The sequence below is a fragment of the Nestor notabilis genome, unplaced genomic scaffold (genome assembly GCF_000696875.1).
Source record: "Nestor notabilis isolate BGI_N333 unplaced genomic scaffold, ASM69687v1 scaffold17056, whole genome shotgun sequence".
Lineage (NCBI taxonomy): Eukaryota > Metazoa > Chordata > Aves > Psittaciformes > Psittacidae > Nestor > Nestor notabilis.
The window spans coordinates 1-26176 of NW_009932789.1; the positions used below are offsets into that span (position 1 = coordinate 1).

The window sequence follows — 26176 nt, forward strand, 5'->3', positions numbered from 1 at the left end:
CAAAAAAACAGGCTAAAAAAAGAGAGAAAAGAAGGGGTTTTGAAGGGACATTTGGGGCCGGGGCGGCTCTTTCAGTCCCTCCTGCAGCCTCCTCGCACCCCAAGTGTGAGGGTGCTGAGGCGCTGGCACAGGGTGCCCAGAGGAGCTGTGGCTGCCCCATCCCCGGCAGTGTTCAAGGCCAGGTTGTTCAACCTGCTCTAGTGTGAGGTGTCCTTGCCTATGGCAGGGGTTGGAGCTGGATGAGCTTTCTTCCAACCCAAACCATTCTATTGTTCTATGCAGGGTGTGTGTGGTCAGAATGAATGCCACATTAGATCCTGATGGTCAGACGCCAGCTCAGGCAGGCAAATTCCCACCCAGAAGTTTCTCCCACTTAATTCTGTTTTCCCGACCCTCATTGCTGGGTGTTGTCAGCATGGGTGAGCACTGTGGCTGCGGGCAGCCAGGGCACCTTCTTTCCTCCCACAGCCCAGGAGCAAGTGGAGGTTTCGTCAAGGTGAGACGGTGATGCTGGAGCTGTGGAGGATTCCCTGTAGGGAGACAACCTGGCTGGAGCAGATAAGCTCAGTGTAGGTGATGTTCCCTTGGCACAATGAATCAATTCTAAGTGTGGTATCTTGTCGAAAACATGTTTTCTTATCTGTCTCACTTAAATAACCTTTATTTAGGTAATAACCTCACGTTGGAATAATGGCTTTGTCTACTGTTAATATATTCTAGTCCCATTTGCAGTGCTCAGCCAGTAAGAGCACAAAAAAAAGAACGCTTCCCTCAAATATTTAACATATGAAGAACTTTGCAGGTGTATATTTGTTGGAATGTACTTCTGTAGCTGTGCTCTGTCCTCATTACTAAATGAAGTGCTAAATTTAGCATAAAAGCTGTCAACATGTTCCAATCAACATGTCTTAATGACTGCCAACAAATGGAAATGAGGCTGGCATGGAAAAAAGCTGAAAAGGTACAAATGCAGAACAAGATGAGCTCAGCTGTGTTAATAAAAGGCTGCTGCTCACTGCCTTGGGTCACGATTTCAATCAACCCCCTCTGTTTGTGCTGTTCTTTTAATTGTTAGTAGAAATATTGACTAGCTGTGGACAAGGCAACACCCCTCTGGGGACCTGGTTGTGGTGTTTCCTTTCATTCATGTCTCCCCATTGGCAACTACGTGTTGGGATCTCCTCACAAGCCAGTTTTCCAACCAGTTAGCACAGTTCTAACAACTTCCATGGAAGTTTTTAATCAATCTGTCAGATGGTGCAAAGTCAAGCACCTCACCAGGGTGCTCAGCATGTAACGTCCATGTTATTGCCTTAATCAGTCTGCTTTCCATTCTTGTGAAAAGAGTATTTTCCTCTTTAATCCAGGCTTGTCTAACAGGGCCCACTCTCACTGAAACAATGTGGGCTTTCTTCTCTTTATGTTTTTCTTTTCCCCTTCAAGGTGTCCCAGAAGAATCGTTCCTTTATTCCAGCCAAGATCGATGTTAGTGCGTTTCCTGCTTACCATTGCTAAAATGTTGGCTTCTCTTGGCAGGCTTCCAGTTCTTTCACCCTTCACGCTGCTTAATGGTTGTAGGAATTAACATTTGTGTTTTGGAATATGAGGAATGCATTTTGAAGTGCACCAGCTGACAGTCATGGTCCTGCATTTCAAATACTATTGATCCTTTAGCCGTAAATAGGGAGTTTTCTTGCTCTGCAGCCTCTCAGGCAGTGCTGTGCTGTATCCTTGGTTGTTTTTTCTTTACCTGTCCTGGCTGACAATTAGCTTTGAGACCTGAATAAGCTGAAGAATCTCATTTTTAGTTTAAGGAAGATGAGAAATAGCAATTGCTGTATTTTCCAGGTATCTCATATCTTCTCTTTCTTTTAGGTTTTGATTACAAGTGGAAGGCAGGTCTTGGAAATACGGGATGGCTACTAATCAGCTTTTACAGACTAGGCAAAAGAAGAAGTCCTCTAAGGTAAAAACCTTGAAATGTGATGGTACTGACCACCTCAGCTCTCTGTTTTGGACCTGGCATGTCCATGCCTGGTGAGGTGGTGAACACTTTCTGTTGCCTGTGCTGTTCTTGCTTGGATTATTTCCAGTTTAGTGAGTCCAGGAAGATACAGCATGGGGCTTTGACATGTATTTGACTAAAGAAATGTAGGCTCATGAGGTGTGCACAGAGCTTTATTAGCAGGAAGAAAAGTAACAAACTCATAGAGGAACTAAATTGAGTAAACTTTCCACTGACATTGTTCATGCTGAAGTTACACAGTGTTTGGTATTTACACCACCTCCAGTCCCAGACATGTTCTGTTTATAGCTCTGAGCTAAAAATCACTCTGAAAACTGGGTCTGCCTACAGTGCTGACAGGCTCTGTTTGCTGCCAGGTCTCAGGAGAAGCTGTGACAGGCAGTGAACTTGGGCATTGTTCATGCCACACCATCACAAGCACTTGTTTGGCTCCAGAATGAACTGGGGAGAGCTGAGCTGCCAGAAAACTGCACACTTTTGTTTCTAGGGGTGGTTGCCTCTTCAGTGCCAGGATTGGTGCAGTGAGGAGGTGGGAACGGTCAGCTGTGATGAAAGGGGAGGGGATGGCCCACCAGTGCAGTCTGCATCTGAATAAATCACGTCAGATCTATAGATAACTACCTTTAAAACTCTTAATTCCACCCATGTTAGGCAGGAGCCTTCCCTGTGTAGTGTGAAGACCAGAGAAATGTTAACATTACGTTTCCAAGTCACCCTCTTTTTCCACCTACCGAAAGTTGTTTCTAAATGTAATCCCTGTGTTACACTAAAATGGGGCTGATTTGGGATTTGGCCTTCTTTTTTTTTCAGGAATCAGTGTTGTTCCCCAGCAGAATCAGTACTGAGCAGCAGTCTGTGGTGCTGGTGAAGAGGCTCCTGGCCATCTCTGTGTCCTGTATAACCTACATGAGAGGGCTCTTCCCGGAGAGCTCGTACGGAACTCGCTACTTCGATGGTAACATATTCGCTTGGTGCTGAATTCTTATTTCTGCTTGCTGTGTTTTAGCTATAATCTGCTCTACATGTAAGCTGCCAGCTGCTCAGGGGTGTGGGAGTTCAGTTTATTAGGAAGTCAGCAGCCAGGCCTCCTCAGGTCTGGATGCAGACAGCGCTTCTGTATCAGGTAGGCAGCGTAGAAGACAAACAAGAGCTATTGGCAGCTCCTGGCTCTTCTGTTAGTGGTTTATTTAGTTTGTAATAATTCCTCAGCATAGCCAGCCCCATGAATCAGATCTCAGAGGCAGGAGAGTCACTTAAAACCAATAAGTTTTTAAAAATTAACTCTGATTGGTGTGTGTTATTTTCCTTTGGATTGTTGAGCCTTTCAAGTTCGTATTTTCAGCTTTCCTTGTGAGATTGGAAGTAGATTTGTTTGTTTTATTGTGATGGGTCTTATTCTTCTCCTGTGAAAACTGTCTCACATATATCACATATGCTTGGGAATTGTAAATTTAAGAAAGCAAAAAGAACTTTAAAAGCCAAAGTCTTATCGTAGGATCACAGGAATTAGTGATGCTTTGATTCATCAACATCTTCGTGCTCATTCGAGACGTGGTAGTAGGGTGTGAAATCTCTCACTGCATTCCAATCAATTCCCTTATGGAGTTAGGTGTCCTGAAACATGGTCACCTGTACTTGGTGGGCTTGGTTGAGGACACAGGAAATCCCAGATTGGCTCTTGATCACCTAAGCCTGGAAAGCCACTAGTCTTTCAAGTGCCTTTTTGATCAAGAATGTGAACACTTGGCCTACTCCCACCTCTGAGGGCTCCTTGGCTGAACCCAAAGATGTTAATTGACCTCTTCAGTGGGATGGTGGATTTCCTCCGGCCATTCCAAATGCTTGAAAACAGAAGTGGAAGGAGCTGTGTGGAAAAGCTTAGCAGAAGTAGTTTATTCTGAGCACAGTCCTTCACCTCATACGGATGTTGGCGAAGGCCAAATGCAGACGTGAAGGTGTTGTCAGGGAATGGCAAAATAGGTGGGAGTGGAGAAGAGGAAGGAGGAGAGGATGGAAGCTGCTGGGGCTCTGAAATGAAGCTGTAGCTGTGGGAGAGCCCAGAGCATCTGAGGAAAGTTTTGACATTTGAAAACGCAGCCATAAGCTTGTGTCTGCCCACCTGGGACTTGGTGGCAAACCAATGTTTGTGCTCCGGAAGGACCTCTAGAAAAAGCATTTTATCCAAAAAAGGGAGGGTGGCTGGCTTTGTTTCAGTGTTGGTTGCCCAAGAGCTGTGATAAGGATTGTAACTGTGTGCTAAATCTGGTTTTGCAGACCTCTGTCTAAAAATTCTGCGAGAAGATAAAAGCTGTCTGGGATCCCTGCAGATAGTCAAGTGGTGAGTGAGTAACAGCGAAACCAAGACAAGGTTGTGCTGAATAGCAAGACCTCAAGCCCTCGTGTTCTTCTTCTTCCTGAATTTGAAAACCCTGTGCCCAGCAGCACTATTGACTGTGCCAGTGCTGCAACATCCAGTGTGCAGCCTGTGTGCTTAAGCCAGAATTAGCTGCCCAAGACCATGTGAGTTCAAGGTCTGTTGAGGTGTTGGCTGGAGTGAGGTCATGGTCGGGCCTCAGAGCACACATGGGCAGTGTCAGCACTGAGAGAGGGTGACAAAAGTCATGAGGTCGAGTCTGTTTGGTTTAGTCTTTTCTAGTTTCACTTATATAGGGATTCTTGTAGCTTGGGTTTTAGTATGTACAATGTTATATCTCCCTGGATATTGTGTGTCTAAATGCCCTACAACTGTTGTCCCTGCCTGTGGCAGGGGGGTGGAACTGGATGAGCCTTAAGGTCCCTTCCAACCCAAACCAGTCTGGGGTTCTCTGATTCTATTTCAGAGTTGGCATGTTCCCAACAAGCAGAGTCTGACTTTAACATGCTAAGGAGACACCTAGCTGCACTTCCTTTGACTCAGAGAGTAAATATCTCACCATTGCCACCTCAAACAATATTTACTACTTTGAGAGAATCCATAGCTGTAAGCTATGCATCAGATAGCGGGGCTTTACAAGACCAGACATGCCAGGCTGTGTTCAGATGGGAGTTTCAGCCAAGCTCTGCACAAAGCTGATGGGAAAAAAAGCCATCAGAGGTCACACTGGGAGCTGGAATAGAGCACTGAACAGAGAGCCACCAGCACCAGCCTTACCCCTCCAACCCTTGTCTTTGCTGGGATGTAAGTGGCTTCCAGGCTGACAGGATGCTGTCCTGGAAGTATAACAATGCACAGATGCAGGAGGGAGGACAGTGCCTTTAACATGATTGATCTGAAAAGGACTTTACAAACCCAAAATGTTACTATCTTGTCCTAATTACAGAAAACAAAAAGCAGTTTAAACTGTGCTTAATGGGTGTGTGTTCACAGATCTGGAGATATCTATTTTGCTGGTTAGTGTTATTGTGTTTCTTCCCTGCAGGATCCAAGGTTGTTTTCATGCTTTGGAGAGGCAATATGTAAGTTTTGTTCACATTTTTAAAATGGGAGTTTCCTATTTCTTCATGAAGTCTGGTCAAAGCTTTCTTTCCATTCCTGGTTTAGAGTTTTGTAGTAATCTTGCATGGACACGGCACACATTTACAGCTGTGAGACGGGGGGCGAGGCCCTGCCCTGAGTGTATACATGTGAGGTTTGGGATTTTACTCCTTGAGCCCAAGTACTTAGTGCTGCTGCTCCCTAAGCTTGCTTGTCTGCGGTGTATGAACTCATCTGGAGCCTGAAACGGATTTCCCTTAGTGCTGTGTCCTACATTTGCATTCTCTAATGCGTGGATAGAGACACTGCCTGTCAGAACTGAGATCTCCGTGCCTGTTTTCTTGAGAAAGGTTATTGTGTGCTTCTGCATTCCTTTATTTCCTTTCCCCAAGTCTTTTCCCTTCTTCTCATCTTCTCTAACTCTCCTGGCTTTTCTCTTGGGTTCAGAATTCATTACTTTTTTTGGAAAGTAATTCATCAAGTCATGCACGTAACTGGTTCCAGGGCAAAACCAGCCTGTAAGTAATCATGTTCTTTGCTGATTCTCATATAAAAAATGCTCTGCACAGGCAAAAGCACCAACTGTTGTCATCTCTGTCAGCACTGCTCATCAACCCACCTCTCGTCTCGAGATGAAGTGGTGTTGGTTTTGGCACTGATGATCAGATGGGCTCTTGCACATGAGTACAACTGTCAACGTGCATAAGATAATTCAACATGTTGTGAACTCAGTTTATTGCTTCCTGACAGCTCCTGGGGATATTTAGTCCTTTGCTATTTATGAAACACAAATTAATTGTTATTTGACAAGGATTAAGGAGGAAAATGGAGACTTTTAGCGTGTGCTGTAGGATTGTTTTCAAGAGTAGTCCCACGTACGTTTCCTTGCTGTAGGATTCACTAAATACCTTTGGGAAGTTTCATAGCAGAGAGCAAATATTAGTCTTCAGTAGGGGTAGACGCTCTGGTAAGAGAGTTTCAAATCGGTGTGGCCTTTGGAGATTTGTTTCAAAGGAGTCCCAAGGGGGAAGTCCGGAGCCTGCGGTTGTTTCCTTGGGAAATGACAAGTAAAGCCAAAGCAAACTGGCCACTAGGTGTTGCTGATGCTGTGCTGTGAGGAATCTGTCTTCCAACTCCCACTTTGTTGAATGTCTCTGTTCCCTTTCTGTATGCAGACACTTCGATTTTGCCTTTCTTTTCCTTGCCCACTAAGGTTAGGTTTTGATACTGTGTTTTGTTTTTCCCTCCTCAGTTGCACATTGCTCTCCTCGCAGTAAGTAGACTGGTTTCCTTCCCCCCCTGCTTGAAAGAGATATGGAGTCAAGGTTGTGTCAAGCCACTTGTGCCTTTTTTAAGGGGAAGTCAGTATGTATGTGGTTTGTAACAGAGCATTGACCTTTCTGGAATATGGTAAATATGAATTCCTAGGCTGCGTGGGAATATCTTTCTCAGTATGTCAGACTCCTGACCGAGGCCTTCCATGCATCCTTGAACTCCTAGAAGCACTTCCATGTGCTTCATATCATTGCTTCCTTTAAACTCTTGCCTCCACCCTTGGAAGCTGCTGTGTCTTCTCCATTTCCCCCTGCAGAAGAGTCCTCCTTTTTAATCTGATCCCCAAGAAACCACACACACACTGTTGGTGGTTTTGTAGTGAGTCTTTTGCCCTTGGTAAAGCCCCAAGAGCTGTGCTATGCACCTCTTCCATGCATAATCTGAGTAGTTCCATCTCAGGCATCAAGAGTTGCCTGTGAGGGTTGGAATGGGAATTCACCTCATTCCTCCACAGTTACACAGATGAGTGTCTTCTACCTGTCTTTGAAGTGGTGTTGGCTGCTGATAGAGGAGGGCTGTTGCTCAGCCATTCTCTTTTCTGATCCCACCCTGAGGATAGTACAATCTTTGCTGTAAAATGAAAAATATCATTGTTTAGGCACTTTGCACTAGGTCAAGTTGTCCAAGGGGAGAATGGCCTCACTGTGCTTTCTTACACAGATTTACACCAATCCCAAGGAACCGGAGGTAAGAAAGAGTCTTAATTAATCTTTGAGGCAACTGCAGGCATGGGTGAGTAGATTTGTATTCAGAGTGGCCTCGTAGGCTTCAGTTCTACCCTGCCATAGCTGCCTGCTGACCCCGTTTCTCCTCTTCTGCCTTCACTGCAGAATGACAGCTCAGTGAGCTGGACTGTGATCAAACACTCCTACTGGGCATGAGGCTGGGGGCCCGTCTGGGCCTCGGGCAGGGATGTCAACAGGCAGCTAATGGGCATGTTCCCAGGTTTGGTTTTCTTTCCCAAAGAAGAGAAGAAATGGGAAGTTCCAGATAATTCCTTTATGAGCCATCCTTTTCAAAGCAGTGCTGAACAGACAGCTGGTTTTACATGGAGAGGGGTTTAGAACAGAAGTTCTGTATCACTTCAGACCTGGGCTGCATGTGGTGGTGGTGCCTGTCCTTGTCCTTTCAGTGCTCTCTGTGGTGGTTCCATTTTGTCCACATCTGGCTGGTGCAGGGACTGGGCAGTGAGATCTAGAAGTGATCTCCAGAGCACTGCAGAGAGGAGCAGCAGAGTCTTTGCTCCCTTGAGGACAGTTCTGCTGGGTCTCACCTCAGCGTGTGGGGAGGGAGCGAGAGTTTAGGCTATCCTGAGGCTGGGATTTGTAAGGAAGGCTCAGTTAGGGGCTCAGCTGAGCTCCTACAAATTGACCTCATTGCCTGCGGAAAAAGTGGATTATAGGCATGGAATTGGACTACAATAGACCATTTCTCTTGTGGTGAAGTTGTCTGTTCTTCCTCATGATTCTCTAAAATCAGAGCAAACCATTTCCTTTTAACTGGAAAATCAGCAAGGTTGTTTTTTTTTATCTCCCTCAGAAAGACCAGGACAATTCAGCAACTTTTGCCCATTCAATATTGTTTGTATTTCTCAGTAGGAAGAGTCCTTCAGGCCCTTGTCTCTCTGGGCCAGGCTTCCTTGTGACACTGCATCACCCACGGAGCTCACAGTCCTCCTTTAGTAAGGGAGGATGGAGGGATGTGTTGATGGTTGCCTGCCCCAGGGGCTGCTTAGAGATTTCGGCTGGGGAGTCAGGCCACAGAGGAAGTGGAAGGAGGAGGCAGGAAGTTTGTCATTTTGGGGTGACTTTTTCAGTGCTAGGTAAGAAGTGGCTGCTGAGAAAATCTGCCAAAGCCTATGCAAGGAATAATAGAGTTAATGCTGTCATCACATCACTAAATGAATGCTGTGCTCTGGCCTGAAGCTGTCAAAGGTCACTGCTAAGGTCAGGCCACATCTTTACACTTGCTGCTGTAAGAGATGACCTATATTTTCTTTTCCCCTCTCTTGCTAAATCTTCAGACAGTGACTGAACTGTACCAGTTCAAATTCAAGTACAAGAAGGAGGTGCCCCAGATGGACATCATCAGGTAATGCTTTGGGTTTATTTCTCAGAAATAAAACTGTGCTCTTGAAGCACAAGGAAGAAACTGCACTTTGTGATGAGAGCATGTCTGAGGGGGTTCAGCCTCAGGGTATGAACTGCTGAGCTGATGAGCAGAAACACTGCAACACAGTGCCCCAGCACTGAATTGAGGACAACTGATAGAACTGGTGCCTCATCAGGGAAGCGATGCAGAAACCAGCTCAGTTGTTGAGCTTGCTGCTGCCTCAACAAGTGTCTTGCCACTTCCCCCAGGCAGCCTGGTGCTTCCAAAGGAAGCTTTTCCAGGTTGTCTCCCTTTCACCATGACCCTGCACCCAGGATTGCTATTCCTTGGGCATTTGCCTACATGTCTCCTGCTTGAGCAGTCTTGCATGGGTGACCTGAGAGAACTTTCACTCGATGCTGCAAACTGTGTGGCAGGAAGCAGCAGGGTTTTGCATCTTTTGGTCTCTCTCTGTCTGTTAGGTATTTTAAAGCTGTGCTTAGCAGGCCGTAATCTGGGTAGTTGAAAATAAATACTGTCAGAGGCCGTTGGGTGTAACCAAAGCAAAGGGAAAGGATTAACCCTTTGTGAGTTCACTTCTGCAGTTGCCATTGAGAGATGGAGCTTTAGGCCTTGGAAGCTGCTTGTGCAGCAAGAGAGCTCTACTGCCTTGTGTGCTCCTCAGGAAGCTCTTCCACAACACTCCAGTTGTGTGTCATTTGCTGCTCTTTCTCTAAACACATCCAAATAATCTGTAGTATGTGGCACAATGATTTTCTGTTGGGAAAATCTGAACCGTGTCCAAGTCTGAAGTGTCCTGTGAATGGTATCTTCTGCTTCTGCTTTGAAGCTGCTGTCAGTTGTCCTCCCTACACTGAGGGGAAGAGCAGACCTTTGGGATTTGAGAGAGAGTCATAGAATCCCAGACTGGTTTGTGTTGAAGGGGCCTTAAAGCTCCAACCCCCTGCCACGGACAGGGACACCTTCCACCAGAGCAGGTTGCTCCAAGCCCCTGTGTCCAACCTGGCCTTGAACACTGCCAGGGATGGGGCAGCCACAGCTTCTCTGGGCACCCTGTGCCAGCGCCTCAGCACCCTCACAGGGAAGAGCTTCTGCCTCAGAGCTCATCTCCGTCTCCCCTCTGGCAGGTTAAAGCCATTGCCCTTGTCCTGTCCCTCCAGGCCCTTGTCCAAAGCCCCTCTCCAGGTTTCCTGGAGCCCCTTTAGGCACTGGAGCTGCTCTAAGGTGTTCCCTCCAGGAGCCTTCTCTTCTCCAGCTGACCCAGCCCAGCTCTCTCAGCCTGGCTCCAGAGCAGAGCTGCTCCAGCCCTTGCAGCCTTTCTCAGGTCAGTCATTTAAATAACAGTCCCCTGGTGGAGCTCAGCATCCCCTGGTGTGGCCAAGGAGAGGCTGAGTAATCCTGCTGTTGTGTTTCTGTCTGCTGTATTGACATTTCATTACTGTTCTGGGGCTTCAGAGCCTGTGGCATGGGATTCCTGGGCTCTGTTGTTTCCTCAGTGACTGACACTGCTGTCACAGGGTCACACGTGTACCTGCAGTCATTAATAAAGTGACCTTCTGGCACTGATCAGGATTGTGTCATCTTTGCTACCAGCTCCCTTGGCTGATAACACTGCTTTGGCACACCTGTAGTGTTTACTGGCATGTGCAAATTCAGAGTTAATCATTCCTTGAGAGGTGTTCTGTGGATCTGCATCCTCGGATCTGAGGGCTAAAGGGAAAGGTCTCCTAAATGGTCTCTGCCTTATTTTGGCTGGATATTGGAGGGATTCCTTGCCATGGATCCCAGTCCTTCAGAGCAGTTTCTCAGCTTCGACCTGTCAACACATTCCTGCATGAAATTCACAGTGTTAATCCCATATTGAACCAATACTTGACCTGTTAATTCCTATGGAAGTCTCATCTCTTTTTTACTTATACTCCTTCCCCTTCCCATTTCTATCCTGCTAATCCCAAGATTTGTAAGGTGATGTGGGAGGGAAGGCCCTGCCTTCTCTTTAGTCCACCTTGGGCATTGCCAGCAGTGGTACTCTCGTGTGATGTACATTTCTGATCATGCAGGATTTAATCTAATGGCACAGCATGCTCAGCACAGGGTTGTGCCACCAGCATTTTGGAGCCTACCAAACCATGCCCTGGTAGTCAAGCAACAGCCTCTCTGTTTTCACAATGAGCCAAGAAGCTTCAATTGGAGGGAGAAATGAGTCTTAAAGAAGCTGTTGTTCCAATGTTTAATCAGTCAAATTCAGCCCTGGAGTCCTCTCTGCTCTCTTAGGTTGCTTACTGCTCTTAAAGCACTTTGGGGTGATTGTGTTGGGGACAACCAGCCTGTGTGTAGTGTCATCCACCTGCCAGTGGTCTGCCAGTGATGTAATGAGGGAGCTATGGGGTTTTTATGGCCCCTTCTTATTGAAAGTCAAGGAAGTTCAGGTTTCTTAGTCACATAGTGATTCATCCAGTCCATCTTCAACTGTGTGAAGTCAGCTGCTGATCTAAGTTTCTCATCTCCTCTACCTCTGTAGTCAGGAGAAACAAACTCCTCCAGAGGCCTATTCATCCCACTCCTGTGAGGTGTTATCTCAGTCTAGACTGCCTGCTTAGGCTGCCCAGCTGACATTTGGATGGGTGAAGGAGGTGAGAGGAATGCCCCTTAGTCACTTTGGAAGAATGTGCTTCTGAGCTGGTTTTTCTTCCATGCAACTGAAGTGAGAACATGCAATTCACTTCTCTTCAAGCTGCAAAATAGCCTCTGCGATGAATCAACTTTATATGGGATTCTCACCTCATTCCTCTCATTCCTGAAATTGCTGAGGTGAAAGGCACTTGTTTTATGGTCCTTTGATCCAATTTAATCATGTTCAAACAAGTGAGTCATGACATCTGTATAATGGGGTCCATTGCCCCAGCTACGAAGTCTGTTCAAATGTAAATGCCATGCCTCCTAGTTCAGAGCTGCCACCCCATCCCTGGCATGTTTCACTTCCCTGTTGATCTGGCATTGTAGCTTTGGGCTGGTGGTTTCAGACAAGTCAGTGGGTGCTCTGTATTTGTAATTAGGTTGTGAATATTCATGACTGAGGAAAACAAATCTGTTATTCTTCTTCTGATTGTAGCAACCAAGTGAACTTTGTGGATGGGGTGTGCAGTGAGGATGTTAAACAGGCCAGCAGGCTCCTGATCCGGAAACTCTACCTGCTAATGCAGAACCTCGGCCCACTTCCCAATGATGTTACCCTCACCATGAAACTCCTCTACTACAATGATGGTAGGTGGAGAACAGTGTGCGCTGGGGGGGAAGATTCCCTTTCCAGCAGTTCCTGTAGTAATCATGGGCCCCTGTGAAGTAAATAAAGCACAGAAAGGTGAAATGGTCGAAGGTATTGGCCGAAAGCAATGAGAAATGGTGTAAAACACAGTAAAACCTTCTGACACATGGGCATGGCAGATGCCTTTTAAGACAGGTTTGAGCTTCCATGTAACAAACACAGGCATGTAGTGCCAAAAGGAGACACTTGACTCCTTCACTGGTAGGCTTTGGTGTTTCAAGGCCATGTCAGGTTCTGCACCTAGAAAGCTGAGCACATGAATGGTATCTCAGCATCCTAAAGTCATTCTTTCTTCAAGCTCCCTGATCACATTTGCTCAGCTCATTTTTATCTTTGCATTCTCTCCCTTCTTCCTGACAAAAGAACCCCAGAATATTTTCAGTGGCTGATACAGTTACTCAAGGCTGACATACGCTTGTTCTGTAATAGATCAGCTAAAGGAGGCATGGAACTTGGTTTCTCTGACATCAGTGGGTTCTTTCTCCCTGTGTAGTAACTCCTGATGACTACCAGCCCCCTGGCTTTAAGGCAGCTGGCAGCCCTGCTGACCTGTTGTTCGATGGTGATCCTGTCAACCTGAGAGTAGGGTCAGTCTCTACCGGCTTCCATCTCATAAAAGTGAGAGTGACAACTGAAAAGAAGAGAATGGGGAAGGTTGAGAGCAACCTGATCAAGAGGAATGGCCCTACTGAGATCTCCCATCAAGGGTTAGACTGTGATGAAGAGGAAGAAGAGGGGACCACAAAGGTATAGAAATGGCTCTATTCAGTTCTGGCTGGAAGACCAGAGTTAATCTAGCAAAACTCTCCTTAAAAGACACATTTTCTCAGAATTGGAGTTTCATGAGGGTTTCTGCTTGTGTTGGGCAGCAGCACTGCAGTGGGTTGAACACTGGGGCTGGAACTTGTAGACATCAAGTGAATTTTGGAGGTCCAGAGAAGGGCACCGGAGCTGGTGCAGGGCCTGGAGCACAAGTGTGATGAGGAAGGGCTGAGGGACCTGGGGGGTTTAGTGTGGAGAAGAGAAGGCTCAGGGGGGACCTTATCGCTCTCTCCAACTGCCTGACAGGAGGATGGAGCCAGGAGGGGGCTGGTCTCTGCTCCCAAGGAACAAGGGATGGGACAAGAGGAAACGGCCTCAAGCTGCACCAGGGCAGGTTTAGCTGGAGCTGAGGAACAATTCCTTGCCCAGAGGGTGCTCAGGCATTGGAACAGGCTGCCCAGGGCAGTGCTGGAGTCACTGTCCCTGCAAGTGTTCACAGCTCGTGTAGCCGAGGCCTCAGTGCCAGGGGGTAGCGGTGGCCTTGGCAGGGCTGGGGTAAAGGTTGGACTGGATGAGCTTAAAGGGCTTTTCCAACCTGGCTGATTCTGTGATTCTCACTTCATTCCAGAGTATCCACTGACTCCCAGAGGCTGGTATGTTCTCCCAGGGAGAACACTCAGACACAGACATAGCCAAAACGGAAAACATTGCAAACAGTTGTGCACTTTCACTTGGTGTCTCTCAGCATGAAGCCATGTTCCACTGTGTAGTTAGGTGGGATTCCTCCAGCCATCTGGAAGCTGTGTGTTGTGTTTGATTTCTCCAGGCACCCTCTGCACTTAGTGGAGGAGGAGGAGGCATCTTAAGCAGGTAATGCCCTTAGATACCAAGATTGACTGGAAGGAATGGTCCTCTGGTGGTGCTGCTCTCCAAAATGATGGAAGAAGGAACCTTAACATTAGGTTGTCAGTGTCAGGAAATAAAGCTCAACATAACTAACTCCTCAAGATAGGAAGCCATTTAGGTGGGAATTCTGTCTTATCTAAGGAAATTTCTCTCTTGAAAGACGTGTAGGCTTGGGAAAAGGAAGGACATGGAGGAGCTGTGAAAATCTCATCCTTATTTGTGCTGGGCTTATGGATTTACCACCTGGGTGTGTTTTTTAGGTTCTGCTAGTAAGACAAACCATCATTTGCTTTACAGAGTCACCCTCTCCCTGTCAAAGCAGATTCAAGTGAGCATGGAGAGGACAAAAGTGACAGATGGAAAATGGAAGCATCTTCTTACCTTCAAGATACAGGTAAACACCAGTTTCAAAACTGAAGGAGCTTGTGGCTGTGTCCTACCATAACACTGAGGCTTTCTCACTTACTTTGAAATGGATGAACAGAGTTTGTCAGGCTGTTTGAATTGTGTCAGGTGAGATTGAACTACAAAATAGGGTTTCTTGTAAATGCTTGGTTTGTTAACAGAAACAGATGATTTTTTTATCCATCTCTTTATCTCAGCAGGGTTTTTTCAACTATGGAGGAGATGCACAGTTCATCAATGCTGAGTTACATTTTCTACACTTTCCCCAAAGCTCTAGTCCTTTAGTTGTCACAGTTTGATTTTGCTAATGACTTCCATATATGAAAACGTGTGAAAATACAGGACAAAAAAAGCCTTCTCTCTCACTCCAGTGAACCCAGCTCCTGATATACCATGCTGAATCTGACCTTTGAGGCTCTCAGATATAGCCTGTGGAACAATACCATCTAGTGACAAAATGGTAAATAGCATTCCTGAGATCCCCAAGCAGTGGAATAAAGCAGCTTGTCTGCTATGAAGTCACCTTTTCAGGTCTTTCTCCTGCAGATTCTCTGATGACTAATAAGGGCTGAACTCGTACTGTCACCTTTTCCACTCTGGGGATATTCACAGGATCTTTCTCCTCTGCCCACTTGTCTGCTTTCATAAAACTGAGGTGCTTTGGTACCCCCCCCCCCCCCCCATCAAGTTTTATTCAAACAGTGTAATAAGGTCAATAGTTATTACTCAGGGGACATCTCCCCTCCTTTCCCATACACACACACATGGATAAAGCACATGCAGACATAAGCTTTGTTATCTTAGAAACCAGGTTAGCTAAAGTATTGGTAGGAGCTGCTGCAGGTTGATGAGTTACACGTTCAGATGACACTTAATTCTGAAATCCCTGTTTCCAGGAATAAACTGCCAGTTTTGGCAGTGCCTGATGGCAAAGGTTATACAATTTCAGCCATGGGATTTTGCTGCTGTGTGTTACTCAGGCATCTGTGCTTTCTTTTTTCAATTAAACATAAGGTGTTAGCTTTGGAGCTAATTTTGATGTGATGCTTGGATTGTAGGTGGAAAGAAGACAACTGGAGTCAAGGAGATGGGCAGGATGCTTTGCTCAAGGGGATCTCAGCAGGTGAGGAGGTATTAGTGGTTCTAAGATATGCCAGGCAGGGTGGAATCCATTGCCATGAACATTCTGTCATCAAGGATGGCACAAGATTTAACTGACATTAGTGGCTTTACTGTGCAGTATCAAAATACATAGAGGTGACAGAGTATGAGGGCACAGGGATAGAAGCATGAACTGGAAGCATTTAGGATGAAAGCGTCTGTGATCAGCTTATTTCATCATCCAGTGTAAGGAATTTCTCCTGGTCTCTGGAGTGGGCAGCTGTGAATTACACACAGAGGCTGATGGTATCGGTGTCTCCCCCCAGGCTTACCTGTGTGTGTGTGTTTGGATTAAGTTCTGAAATCACCACCCCATTTTAAGTTTGAAAGGTGTGTTTGTCTGCTGCCTAACATGGTCTTCACCTCTCCTTCCTTGCCTCCAGACTGTCTTTCCATGTGAGTCACAGGTACTTACTGGATCCTCTCCCTTTTTAGCTACCTCTCTAGGATAGGAAGAATTATCCCCTCGAGGTGCTGATCTCTTTCTCAGCAGTTGTTGGGGCAACCCAAAGAACTGGGGTAGGCCAGACATGTAATCCTAGATAAGTCCAGTTGTGTGAAATAACCCCATCCTGGAGGCTGCCCCGGCCAAAGCCTGAGTCAGAATCAGAGCTCCAATTCCTGGGCTTGTGCAGAGGTTTTTTCAGTGACAGGGCAAATCTGTGAACACCACCAGACTTGCCACTTGATCCTCCTCCCATTCAAATGAATTGAGCATCATGTGAGCTTGAATGTGCAGAGGCTGAATCTTTACAGGGTAAGTTAATGAGAGTAGGAAATTGCTACTAAAATTTTCCCCGCCTCTGTTGAAAAGAATCCCGGGGTGTCTAACCCAGACAGAGCTGGAGACTACAACCTACCGTGTCATTCAAAAGGCATCTGTGAAGTATTTGCCTTGACTCTACATCTTAGAAATGAACTTCTGTGCCTAGGCTGGTATTTTTCAAACTCTAACCACATTTTTGTTTGGTGTCACATCCTCCAGTTTCCTTCTGATCGCTGTTTATTCTGTCGTCTGTGTGAAAACAGGAGCCTTTTTTGTTTGGAGGTCGTGGTTGTCCCCCTGATTCATGCTCTGACATTCTTCTGGGTCTGTCACGATTGGAAGCAGAGCACCAGACACCTCTGTGCTCGCAGCATGTGAATTTCATTAGGCTACAGTAGCAATAGTGAGAGTTTGTGGAGGTGGTGGAAACAGCATTAGTTGCTGAAAACTGGAAGAGTCACTTTATCCAGTGTATGCTTCCAAAGACTTCTAGAAAAAACAAATCCAGGCCCTCTGCCTGGTACGTTCTGCATGGCAAAGGGCTTTTAATGTATTCTTTGATACTGTTTTTTGGAAGTTGGCTAATATTTCAGCCCATTTAAGGAAAAACCAAGTCAAGTCACTGGTTAAAGTCATCATTGTAAAGCCAGTGTGAATAAAAATTTGACACTATTTTCCACATGAGAGGGACTTTCCCTTCTTTTCTGAGGGAAGTGGTTAAAACAAATGACCATTGTGTATTCCACTTGAATCAGGAAGCCAAACTGGTAAGTGAAGTTTGTCTTTAAAAATGGGGACAAGCTTGAGTGGATGGGAAGTCTGAGTTAGGTATTATCTAACAGGGTCAAGTGTAGGTAAGATGGGTAGAAGCAGGGTATGAATGTAAACACCTTAGTGCTCTCCAGACTGCAGTGCAGTCAAGCAGTTCTCCAGCTGTCACAGAGTGTTCAGAGAGCTCTCTGCTTTAAAGAGCTTTAAGTCTCCAGAGTGACTTGTTTTCTCCTGGATTTCAGAGTTTAATCAGTTTGGTGGGTTAGGGGCCTTGGGGAACAGCGTAGCCCAGGCCATGGAGGGCTCCCTTTAGTGGGACAGGCATGAGCCCTTAGACTTGCGGTGCTAGTGTGTGACTTTGAGTGTTAGGTTTCCACCATAAGATCCCTTTGAACTAGCTTACCAAATGATTGCTCACGTACCAGCACTACTGTGGGGGAGAGAGGAAGACTGGATGGAGAGGAACAGGCAAAAAGGGCCTGGGAAGGAGTCCTGCCCTTCTGGTGGCAATGCAGTGGTAGGTGCTCAGCTGTCCATGGAGCAGCAGCTCAGGGACATGGGTTTAGAGGTGCTCTCTGTACCATTAACCGTTCAGGCCATTGTCTTCAGAACTAACTAGACCAATCTGAAGTGTCCCAGAGTGTGATATCTGTACAAGGATTTGGTATTCTAAACGTGCTGAGTTCGGAAATGGTGCCCACAGCCAGGAGCTGCTTTTGGAAATCAGAGAATCAACTGGGTGGGAAAAGACCTTTAAGATCACCAAGTCCAACCTTTACCCCAGCACTGCCAAGTCAGTGTGGACGAGCCCATTACTGCTCTTCCTCCAAAGTGATCTGCTTTTTCCTTCTGGTTCCTTGATTATTCAAACTAAGACCAGTGCTGTTGGAACTGAGTTTATTGGTTATTATCTTCCTGACCTATAGCTCTTCAGGAAAACCAGGAATGAAAGTATTAACGGTTTATTTTTATCTGATCAACATAGGAGAGACAGGATGTGGATCTGCTGGAGGAGAAGCAGCTATTCCTGCCCCGTTTGGCCTTTAGCAGTGGCCATGGAGAGCCTCCATAGAGGGTTTTCCAGATTGGAGACAAATTTACATGCACTCAACTGGCTTGTTATCTGCAATCTCATGATTGATGGATCAAACGGGAGATTGCCCTTTCCCAGCACAGCAGCTCTGTAATTAATCATCCAGAGTTAGACACCAGCATGTAAATAAGCCCACCTCTGCTGGCTTCAGGAGAGTTCTCATTGCATCAGCCAAGGATTGGGCCCATGCGCTATCCTTGTGCATCTCACTACTTGCCACTGGCACCCAGGAGTGTGAGAAGATGAGGAAAATAGGGAGTTGCTGCCCATTGTTACAGCTTATAGAAATCTGCTGATGTGAATGGGGTCCTGCATGAACCTGTGGTAACTTTGTGAGCTCTTCAGAGGACTGGAGCAGCTCTGCTCTGGAGACATTCGGAGAGAGCTGGGCTGGGTCAGCTGGAGAAGAGAAGGGGAGACCTTAGAGCAGCTCCAGTGCCTAAAGGGGCTCCAGGAAACCTGGAGAGGGGCTTTGGACAAGGGCCTGGAGGCACAGGCCAAGGGCAATGGCTTTAACCTGCCAGAGGGGAGACTGAGATGAGCTCTGAGGCAGAAGCTCTTCCCTGTGAGGGTGCTGAGGCGCTGGCACAGGGTGCCCAGAGAAGCTATGGCTGCCCCATCCCTGGCAGTGTTCAAGGCCAGGTTGGACACAGGGGCTTGGAGCAACCTGCTCTAGTGGAAGGTGTCCCTGCCCGTGGCAGGGGTTGGAGCTGGAGGAACCTTAAGGTCCCTTCAACCCAAACCAGTCTGGGATTCTATGATCCTCTTGTGAATCCTTAAACATTCCTGTCCTGCAAATTGATTTTGGTCAGCTTTGTCTTCATGTAGCAAACATGTTGCAGTGGAATGAATTTGGAGTGAAACAGAACTAGAAGATGAGTAAAATCTGACCATGTGGACGCCTCTGCAGACTTTTATCTCCCATCAGGAAGCTGTGGGCTGAAGTTCTGGGGTGGTCCTTAGAGCACAGTCTCACTGCAGGGAGCCCTGAATCGCCCCTGACTGAGCCTGCACCAGAGCTGGGAATGATGTGGCCATATCAGCACAGCACAGATCAGCCTCCCAAGTTTCTGGCTTCATTAGCTAGCACCAGACACTGCTTGTGCTGCTGGACTGGCTGTGCTTATGCTACTAGACTGCTGTGGGACATGAGGAAGCGTGTTGACACTTGGCATTGTGTGGACATACCACTTTGGAGCAACGATAGCTCAGGGATCTCTGCAGTGCGACTCACTGCCTGCTGCAGGCCTGCTCCTGCCATGAGGATTAGCTCTTAACTGGAGCTGTCTGGAAGTCAGGTGTCTAGGGAGACATTCAGACCTAACTGTTGTAAGTCAGTGTTGGTTTAGACCTCAGAGGAGAGCCTGTCTGGCCTCCAGCTGCTGCTTCTCATGCAGAAGACTTGGCTACCTGGCCATGTCCTTTCTCCCAGGGCCTGTGGCAGCAAGGGAAGCCAGTGTGACCAGAGCCCTGCATGGATGACACTCCGCAAGTAATATCTGTTGCGTTTGCTGGTGATCAGCGTCCCTGATGGAGATTCTTGTGCCGTTGGTGAGCTTCCGTGTTGTGCACAGCTTCTGTCTGAAGGTGAAGGTCAGCACAAGTGGGTTCAGCTGCGGAATAACAGCTTGGGGATCAAGACCTTTGTTGTCTGATCTTTCCCAGGCACACCACTGTTAAACTTGCCATGACAGTGAGCAGTTGAAGGGTGAAGCCTGCCATGTGCAGAGCACTAGGAAAGCATTTTTCTGTGGCAATGTCACTATCTTGAACTTTTGCAGAAAAGAAAAAAAAGCAGCAAGGTTTATCTGTAACTGTCTATCAAGAGAGCTCTATCTGATGAGAAGTTCCCAGAATATTTTCTCCTCCAACCCAGCTGAAGCTACACAGACCCAAAACAATGAAGAAAGATTCAGAGATGAGCTTCCCTCTCTCCTTCCTGTGAGCTCAGGCCATTCTGGGAGGAGTGAGACAGGGAGGTCAGGAAATTCCTGGCTTCTCTCAATTCACGTCAGATCCTTAGCTGTATCTTGGGGCCATTCATCCCTTGCATGAGTTATCCCTGTCTAGTGTGCAGGAAACACTTTCCTAGTGATCTCCTCATGCAGAGGTGAGGCCCGTCACCCCGCGCATCCGGGGAGAGGTAACCCTTGTGCCTCGCATTCCCACCAGCTGCCCCAGGAACATCCGTGGGAGGCCGGGGCTGCCTTCTCATGCGTTCCTAAGGGCCATGCAAGCAACCAGAGCCTCGGGAGGGATCCACATTGATTAATGCTGAACACATCCAACATCCCATGAGGGACTGAGCTGGGTCGCAGCCTAGGAAGCAGGAGAAGTGCCTGTTGCTTTTCGCCTCCTCAGTTACAATGCTGTAACCTTACTGGGGAATGCTTCTGTTTTGGGAGGCGTACTGGATTGGGATCTGGCAATTGGCATGTGCAGTTTGCAGTGGGATTGAGGGCCCTGGATGAGACTGTGAGGAGAGAGATTGAGAAATGGTGTTTTTCAACAGTTAGTTTTGATGAGTTTCTCTTTTACGCTCTGGGAAAATCTGCTCATTGGTCCTTTAAATGCTACGAGGTCCGTGAGGAGCAGAGCAGGCCTGTGAGGCTTCCAGTTGGCAACAAAGGAATTGCCTTGAATGTCAAAGATTGTAACAGTGAGCAATGGAAAAGGAAGAGGAGCAGTGGTAGACTGTGATATGTTGGCATGGCTTCCTGGGGACAAAAATGTGGCAGGTTGCCACAGAAGCACCACACTGAGTGTCTTTCATTCTTCCACCTGCATGAGTTGGCTTTCATGCGAAGCAGCATGATTCTCCTCCACACGTACAGATGAAAATCAGGATTAATTCCACTGATGTCAGTGTGATTACTGTAGTGGAAACTGATACATGCCCTGTGCTGGGTGTTTAACCACTGTGCTGCCTTTGCAGCACTGCTGAGGTGAGATGGCATGATCGGGGATCATCGTGTCCAACCTACCTGCTAGAGCAGGGGGACCTGGAGCAGGTTTCTCAGGAGCTTGTCCAGTCAGGTGTTGAGTATTGCTGAGGATGGAGACTCCACAACCTCCCTGGACAACTCGTGCCACTGTTTGACTGCCCTCACTGTAAAAAACTAACATGGGATTTCATGGAATCCCAGCCTGGTTTGGGTTGAAGGGACCTTAAAGTTTCTCCAGCTCCAACCCCTGCCACGGGCAGAGACACCTTCCACCAGAGCAGGTTGCTCCAAGCCCCTGTGTCCAACCTGGCCTTGAACACTGCCAGGGATGGGGCAGCTGCAGCTTCTCTGGGCACCGTGTGCCAGCGCCTCAGCACCCTCACAGGGAAGAGCTTCTGCCAAGAGCTCATCTCAGTCTCCCCTCTGGCAGGTTAAAGCCATTGCCCTTGGCCCTGGCCTCCAGGCCCTTGTCCAAAGCCCCTCTCCAGGTTTCCTGGAGCCCCTTTAGGCACTGGAGCTGCTCTAAGGTGTCCCCTTCAGGAGCCTTCTCTTCTCCAGCTGACCCAGCCCAGCTCTCTCCGACTGGCTCCAGAGCAGAGCTGCTCCAGCCCTTGCAGCAACTCCATGGCCTCCTCTGGCCTCGCTGTATTTCAGTCTGTGTCCACTTCCTCTCATCCTTTCACTGGACACCATGGTGTACCTGGTGACGCTTGAATTTTGCTGTGCTTGCACAGCGTGGGGCAGCCAGCAGTGGGTGGGTAGGTGGCAGTTACTGCCTTTAGCCAGAGAGAAATGGCCGGGCACCAGGGATGCCCCAACTCTTGGGGGGGTCAATGCAAAGAGTCACTGGCTTTGCTTTTTGAAAGGGGCAAGGATTCCCTGTGCTATCAAATCAGTGTCAGCTGCAGCTGAAATCACAGGGTGCATCAGGCTTTCTCTCATTCAAGCTCCTTGATGATGATGATGATGATGATGGTGGATGTCCCTGCAGACACTGTTTGTCACCCTGGCAGCTGAGGATCATTCTGCCTTATTTCAGCAGTTAATCCGTGTATCTCAGTCCTTATTCCTTGAGCTTGCTTGATGGAACTGGTCTTCTTGTGACATTAATGTGCTCCTGAATGCATCAGGATAGTTACAAGGTACCAAACCAAATGCTTCCTGTCCCTGACAAAGGGAACTCTCCCGAGGGCATTAAATTTGCCCAGTGCCAAACCTCAGCATGGGGCACGCCAGGGACAAAGAGGGGCACAGGCAAATGTTCTTGTGCAATTCTAGCTTTTCTACATAGGATACCTTGGGAAGCAAAACACATGTCAGAAAAGCTGTAAATTTGCTTGGATTTATGATGGGAATTTGTGGCCGGAATACGTGGGGACACTGGGGATTGAAAACTGCAGCGAGCAAAACGAGGGCCTGATTTTGTCTATCTAAGAATAGCAGTGGATCTGTGGTCTGCTCATTCTGTTTTGTCCACCAGTCTGCCTTGGGAAGGCTTTAATCTAAGCCTAATCTATTTTTAGCCTGATATCTTCTCCAGACAATGTGCAGCTGTCCTGTGAGTTTGGTGCCAGAAATCAGCAGCACTGGTATGATTCACAAGTTAGCTGGGTTTCACAGGAGAACTCTGTGCTTAAGTACTACTTTTCTACACGTAGTGTGGTGTGGTAAACCAGGAGAGTCCAGCTCACTGTGTGTTCATGCTCTGACCTAGGGCCAGAGTCACGGAATGGTTTGGGTTGAAGGGACCTCAAAGCTCCTCCAGCTCCAACCCCTGCCACGGGCAGGGACACATTCCACTTCCGGTGGTGGCCTACAACACTGCTGGGTAGGGGCCAGCCACAGCTTCTCTGGGCACCCTGTGCCAGCGCCTCAGCACCCTCCCAGGGAAGAGCTTCTGCCTCAGAGCTCATCTCAATCTCCCCTCTGGCAGGTTAAAGCCATTCCCCTTGTCTTGTCCCTCCAGGCCCTTGTCCAAAGCCCCTCTCCAGGTTTCCTGGAGCCCCTTTAGGCACTGGAGCTGCTCTAAGGTGTCCCCTTCAGGAGCCTTCTCTTCTCCAGCTGACCCAGCCCAGCTCTCTCAGCCTGGCTCCAGAGCAGAGCTGCTGCAGCCCTCGCAACAGCTCCGGGGCCTCCTCTGGCCTCACTCCAGCAGCTCCACGTCCCTCTTGTGCTGTTCCCCAGAGCTGGATCAGGGCTTCCGGGGGGGTCTCCCCAGAGCACAGCAGAGGGGCAGGATCCCCTCCCTGACCTGCTGCTCACACTCTGGGGGTGCACCCAGCACTGCGGAGGTACTGGCCTCAAGTACACACTGGAGCCGGGTCATGGGGAGAACAAGGCCTTGGACTTGGAGTCTGGAGGCCATGGATCTGTTCCTGGTTTTGCTGCTTGACCTGGACTTGTCCCCCCTGTCCTCTTGTCAGCATGGTCCCTTTTCAGGGCAAGTGTTTGTGGGCCTGGGCGCTCTCCTGTGTGCTTTTACAGCTCCTGGCTCATCAGTGGAGCCGAGGACCTGCCGTGGTTGTGTAAGACAAACCCCCGACATCGGTACAGCGCAAGCTCCAAGTCAAGCATCCCAGTACATGGGAAAAATTAGAATTAATCAACTTCTGGAGGCTTTGATGGTATGTTTAGTCAGTGGGAGGGATTTCCTGCTTTTGTCCACACCATTTAAGAGATTTACTTTCTGGTTAAAGTCAAATAAACATACGTAGGATCTGACTTAATCCCATTTAGAGCGACATCTCTGGGGGAGAAACTTGAGTGTTTGGTTAAGGATGGGACCTGGATGTTGCACTTGGGGTCTGTTCCTTGCTCCGAGTTCCTACATGAACTTATGGCTGGGCAGGGGCAGGACAGGACATGTTGGCTTCAGTGAAATACCTCACACTGTTGACATCTGATTCATGCAACAGATGAATAGTGCTTGTCTAGAGCACTTGATGGCTTGCATAGACGTTTGTACCCTTCTCCTCTCAGGTTCCTGTGAGGTGGTCACGCTGCCTGTGGCAAAGGGGAGGAAGATGGGGGGAGAGTTGCAGTGGCTCTGCGTGAGCAGCTGCTTCTTCTGGCTCTTTCTCCCACCTCAGAAGTATCCCATCCATGCAGAAAATTCAGGAAGAATAGCAAAGGGGTAAAGGCTTTACCGAGTCTGTGCTGCAGAAGATCCACTCCTCAATAGAGGAAATAAAAGCACCAACTCTAGCTCATGCTTTTTATACAGTTTAGGGTGAAACAGGAGAGCTGATGCCTTATTGAGGTGACTGGGGCTCATTGCTTTGCTTCAGTGTGTATCCAGTGGGGCAGGGAACAAACCCTGCAGCTGTGGGAGGGAGCACTGCAGAGTTCTTGGATGAGGTGTTTCTGCCCCTGGGCCCTTTACTTTAAAAAGGAAGCAGCCAGGTTAGCATGATGCCAGGGAAAGGAAAGTAAATAACTGCCTAACATGCCAGTTTGAGCAGCTGGGTGTCAGGTCAGGAGCTCTAACCCACATCCACTCATCACTCTGCCCTCAAGCAAATACACCCCGGGCAGCGCTGGCTGTTGTGTCAGCCTGAGCATGCAGGGTGAAGGAGAACCTGCCCGTCCCACTTTGGCACATTCTTGTTTTCTCTGTTTTTATGGAAAGGAAATTGTACTTTTCTGCATTAAGCAATGTTGTGTTGCTCATAATGAAGAGGAGGGAAGAAGGGAGGAAAAACAATTTGCAACACAATCGAGAGGCGAAGTGAGGTTGATTCAAACTGGTTTGCTGTTAATCCCTAATCAGAGTTATTTCACACATTAGAAAGACCATTGCTATGTGGAGATTACCAGAGCCTCATACCAAGGTCAGATAGAAAGAAAGCCTTGATGACGTGAGTGGGGAATTCTGTAATGACCACAATCTGGAAACCTTGTGCTTGTCTCCAGGATGCGTTCTGGAACAGCTCTTTATTAACTCCTTCTGTTTATTCTTTTTCACTTATGTGATTCCTCATGTTTTAGGCTGAAGCTGGAGTAAGGTGCTCCTGTTCTGGAGCAGGAACTCAGTTAACCTCTTATCCTTCTTCATTCACCTTGCTTTCCTCCAGATGAACTTACTTTTGGAGACTAAGATGAAGCAGTGTGTGTCCCTCCAGCTCAGTTCCAGTGAGAGCAGGACAGGTTCCACTGCCAGATAGTGTGCTTTGTCCCTTCTGGGTGGGCAACAACACACATTTCTCTCTGCAGCTCCAGATTATTACTGAAAAAATGCAAATATGTGATGTGATAGTGAGAATAAGTGAGTTTGTCACTTGGCAGAGCCAACACTTCAGCTGTTGTTCTGGCTGTCCATCTCTGTGGTCTGTCTGGATTGCCTGTACTGCTGACCTGTTCATATTCTAACATTATCTGTGGGTTTTAACCTTTTGGTTTGTAGCCCCCTGAATGTTCTTGTGGGAGGTTTGTGTCTTTCTAGAGGGGAATTAAGCCTCTTGGAAAACAGTTTGCTTCACTGAGTTGTGTTCTTGCAGACTCACAGAGGTCTGAGATCGACCAACTCATGTTGAAGTTCCCTGGTGTACAAATAGAGGTGCCGTGTGTCTCCTCCTGAAAGGCTGTTTCCAGTGACCACCAATTTGACATAAGTGCCCCCTTTCTTTTGCATACTCTGTGATGATCTGAGGTTGGTGAAGCAGGCTGTGCTTTTCTCAGAGGTCTCCATGCTCGTGGTATTTTCTCTCAGTGGTGGGGAGATGGGAACTGTTCCTTGTGCCACCAAACCTATCCTCTGTCCTTGAAGCTGAACCTGTTGCTTTCACAAATCTTATGGTTCCAATTCCATGCACTTATCCCAGTTTTGATTCCTTGCCTAATTACTTTTCAGGAGAACAGGATCATACTGAACAAATCTAAAAGGATCCAGGAAAGCACATTGTAGTTTTGGAAGTTGTATTTTTTGACTCGTCTAGCAGGAGCCTGTACCGTGAGAATGATCGCTGTTTCTGATGGTTCTTACAGATAAACTGCCTGAACCTTGCCTTTAGCCAGGAAGAGGTAACAGGACCCAAGAAGAAAAGGAAGGTCAGTGAACCAGAGAAGCTTCTTCTGGAAGGCAGGAAATCATGTTAA

At 47.6% G+C, this 26176-nt stretch overlaps 1 protein-coding gene across 1 annotated transcript; it reads left to right on the top strand.

Annotated features, from left to right (window-relative positions):
* The first annotated feature begins 1872 nt into the window (after positions 1–1872).
* Positions 1873–26176, top strand: HORMAD2 (HORMA domain containing 2). Its single transcript, XM_010016578.1, has 12 exons — positions 1873–1966; positions 2837–2981; positions 4301–4364; positions 5446–5482; positions 6754–6774; positions 7497–7523; positions 8860–8927; positions 12061–12212; positions 12767–13020; positions 14239–14335; positions 15405–15469; positions 26066–26176. The coding sequence occupies exons 1-12, from the start codon at positions 1916–1918 to the stop codon at positions 26174–26176; spliced, it is 1092 nt and encodes a 363-aa protein (XP_010014880.1). The 5' UTR covers positions 1873–1915.

Excerpts from the sequence above, each read along its gene's own strand:
- HORMAD2 (XM_010016578.1), top strand. The coding sequence starts at position 1,916 with ATGGCTACTAATCAGCTTTTACAGACTAGGCAAAAGAAGAAGTCCTCT. Across the intron at positions 2,982-4,300 it reads CGGAACTCGCTACTTCGATG|ACCTCTGTCTAAAAATTCTG; the intron begins GTAACATATTCG and ends CTGGTTTTGCAG. Across the intron at positions 12,213-12,766 it reads ACTCCTCTACTACAATGATG|TAACTCCTGATGACTACCAG; the intron begins GTAGGTGGAGAA and ends CTCCCTGTGTAG.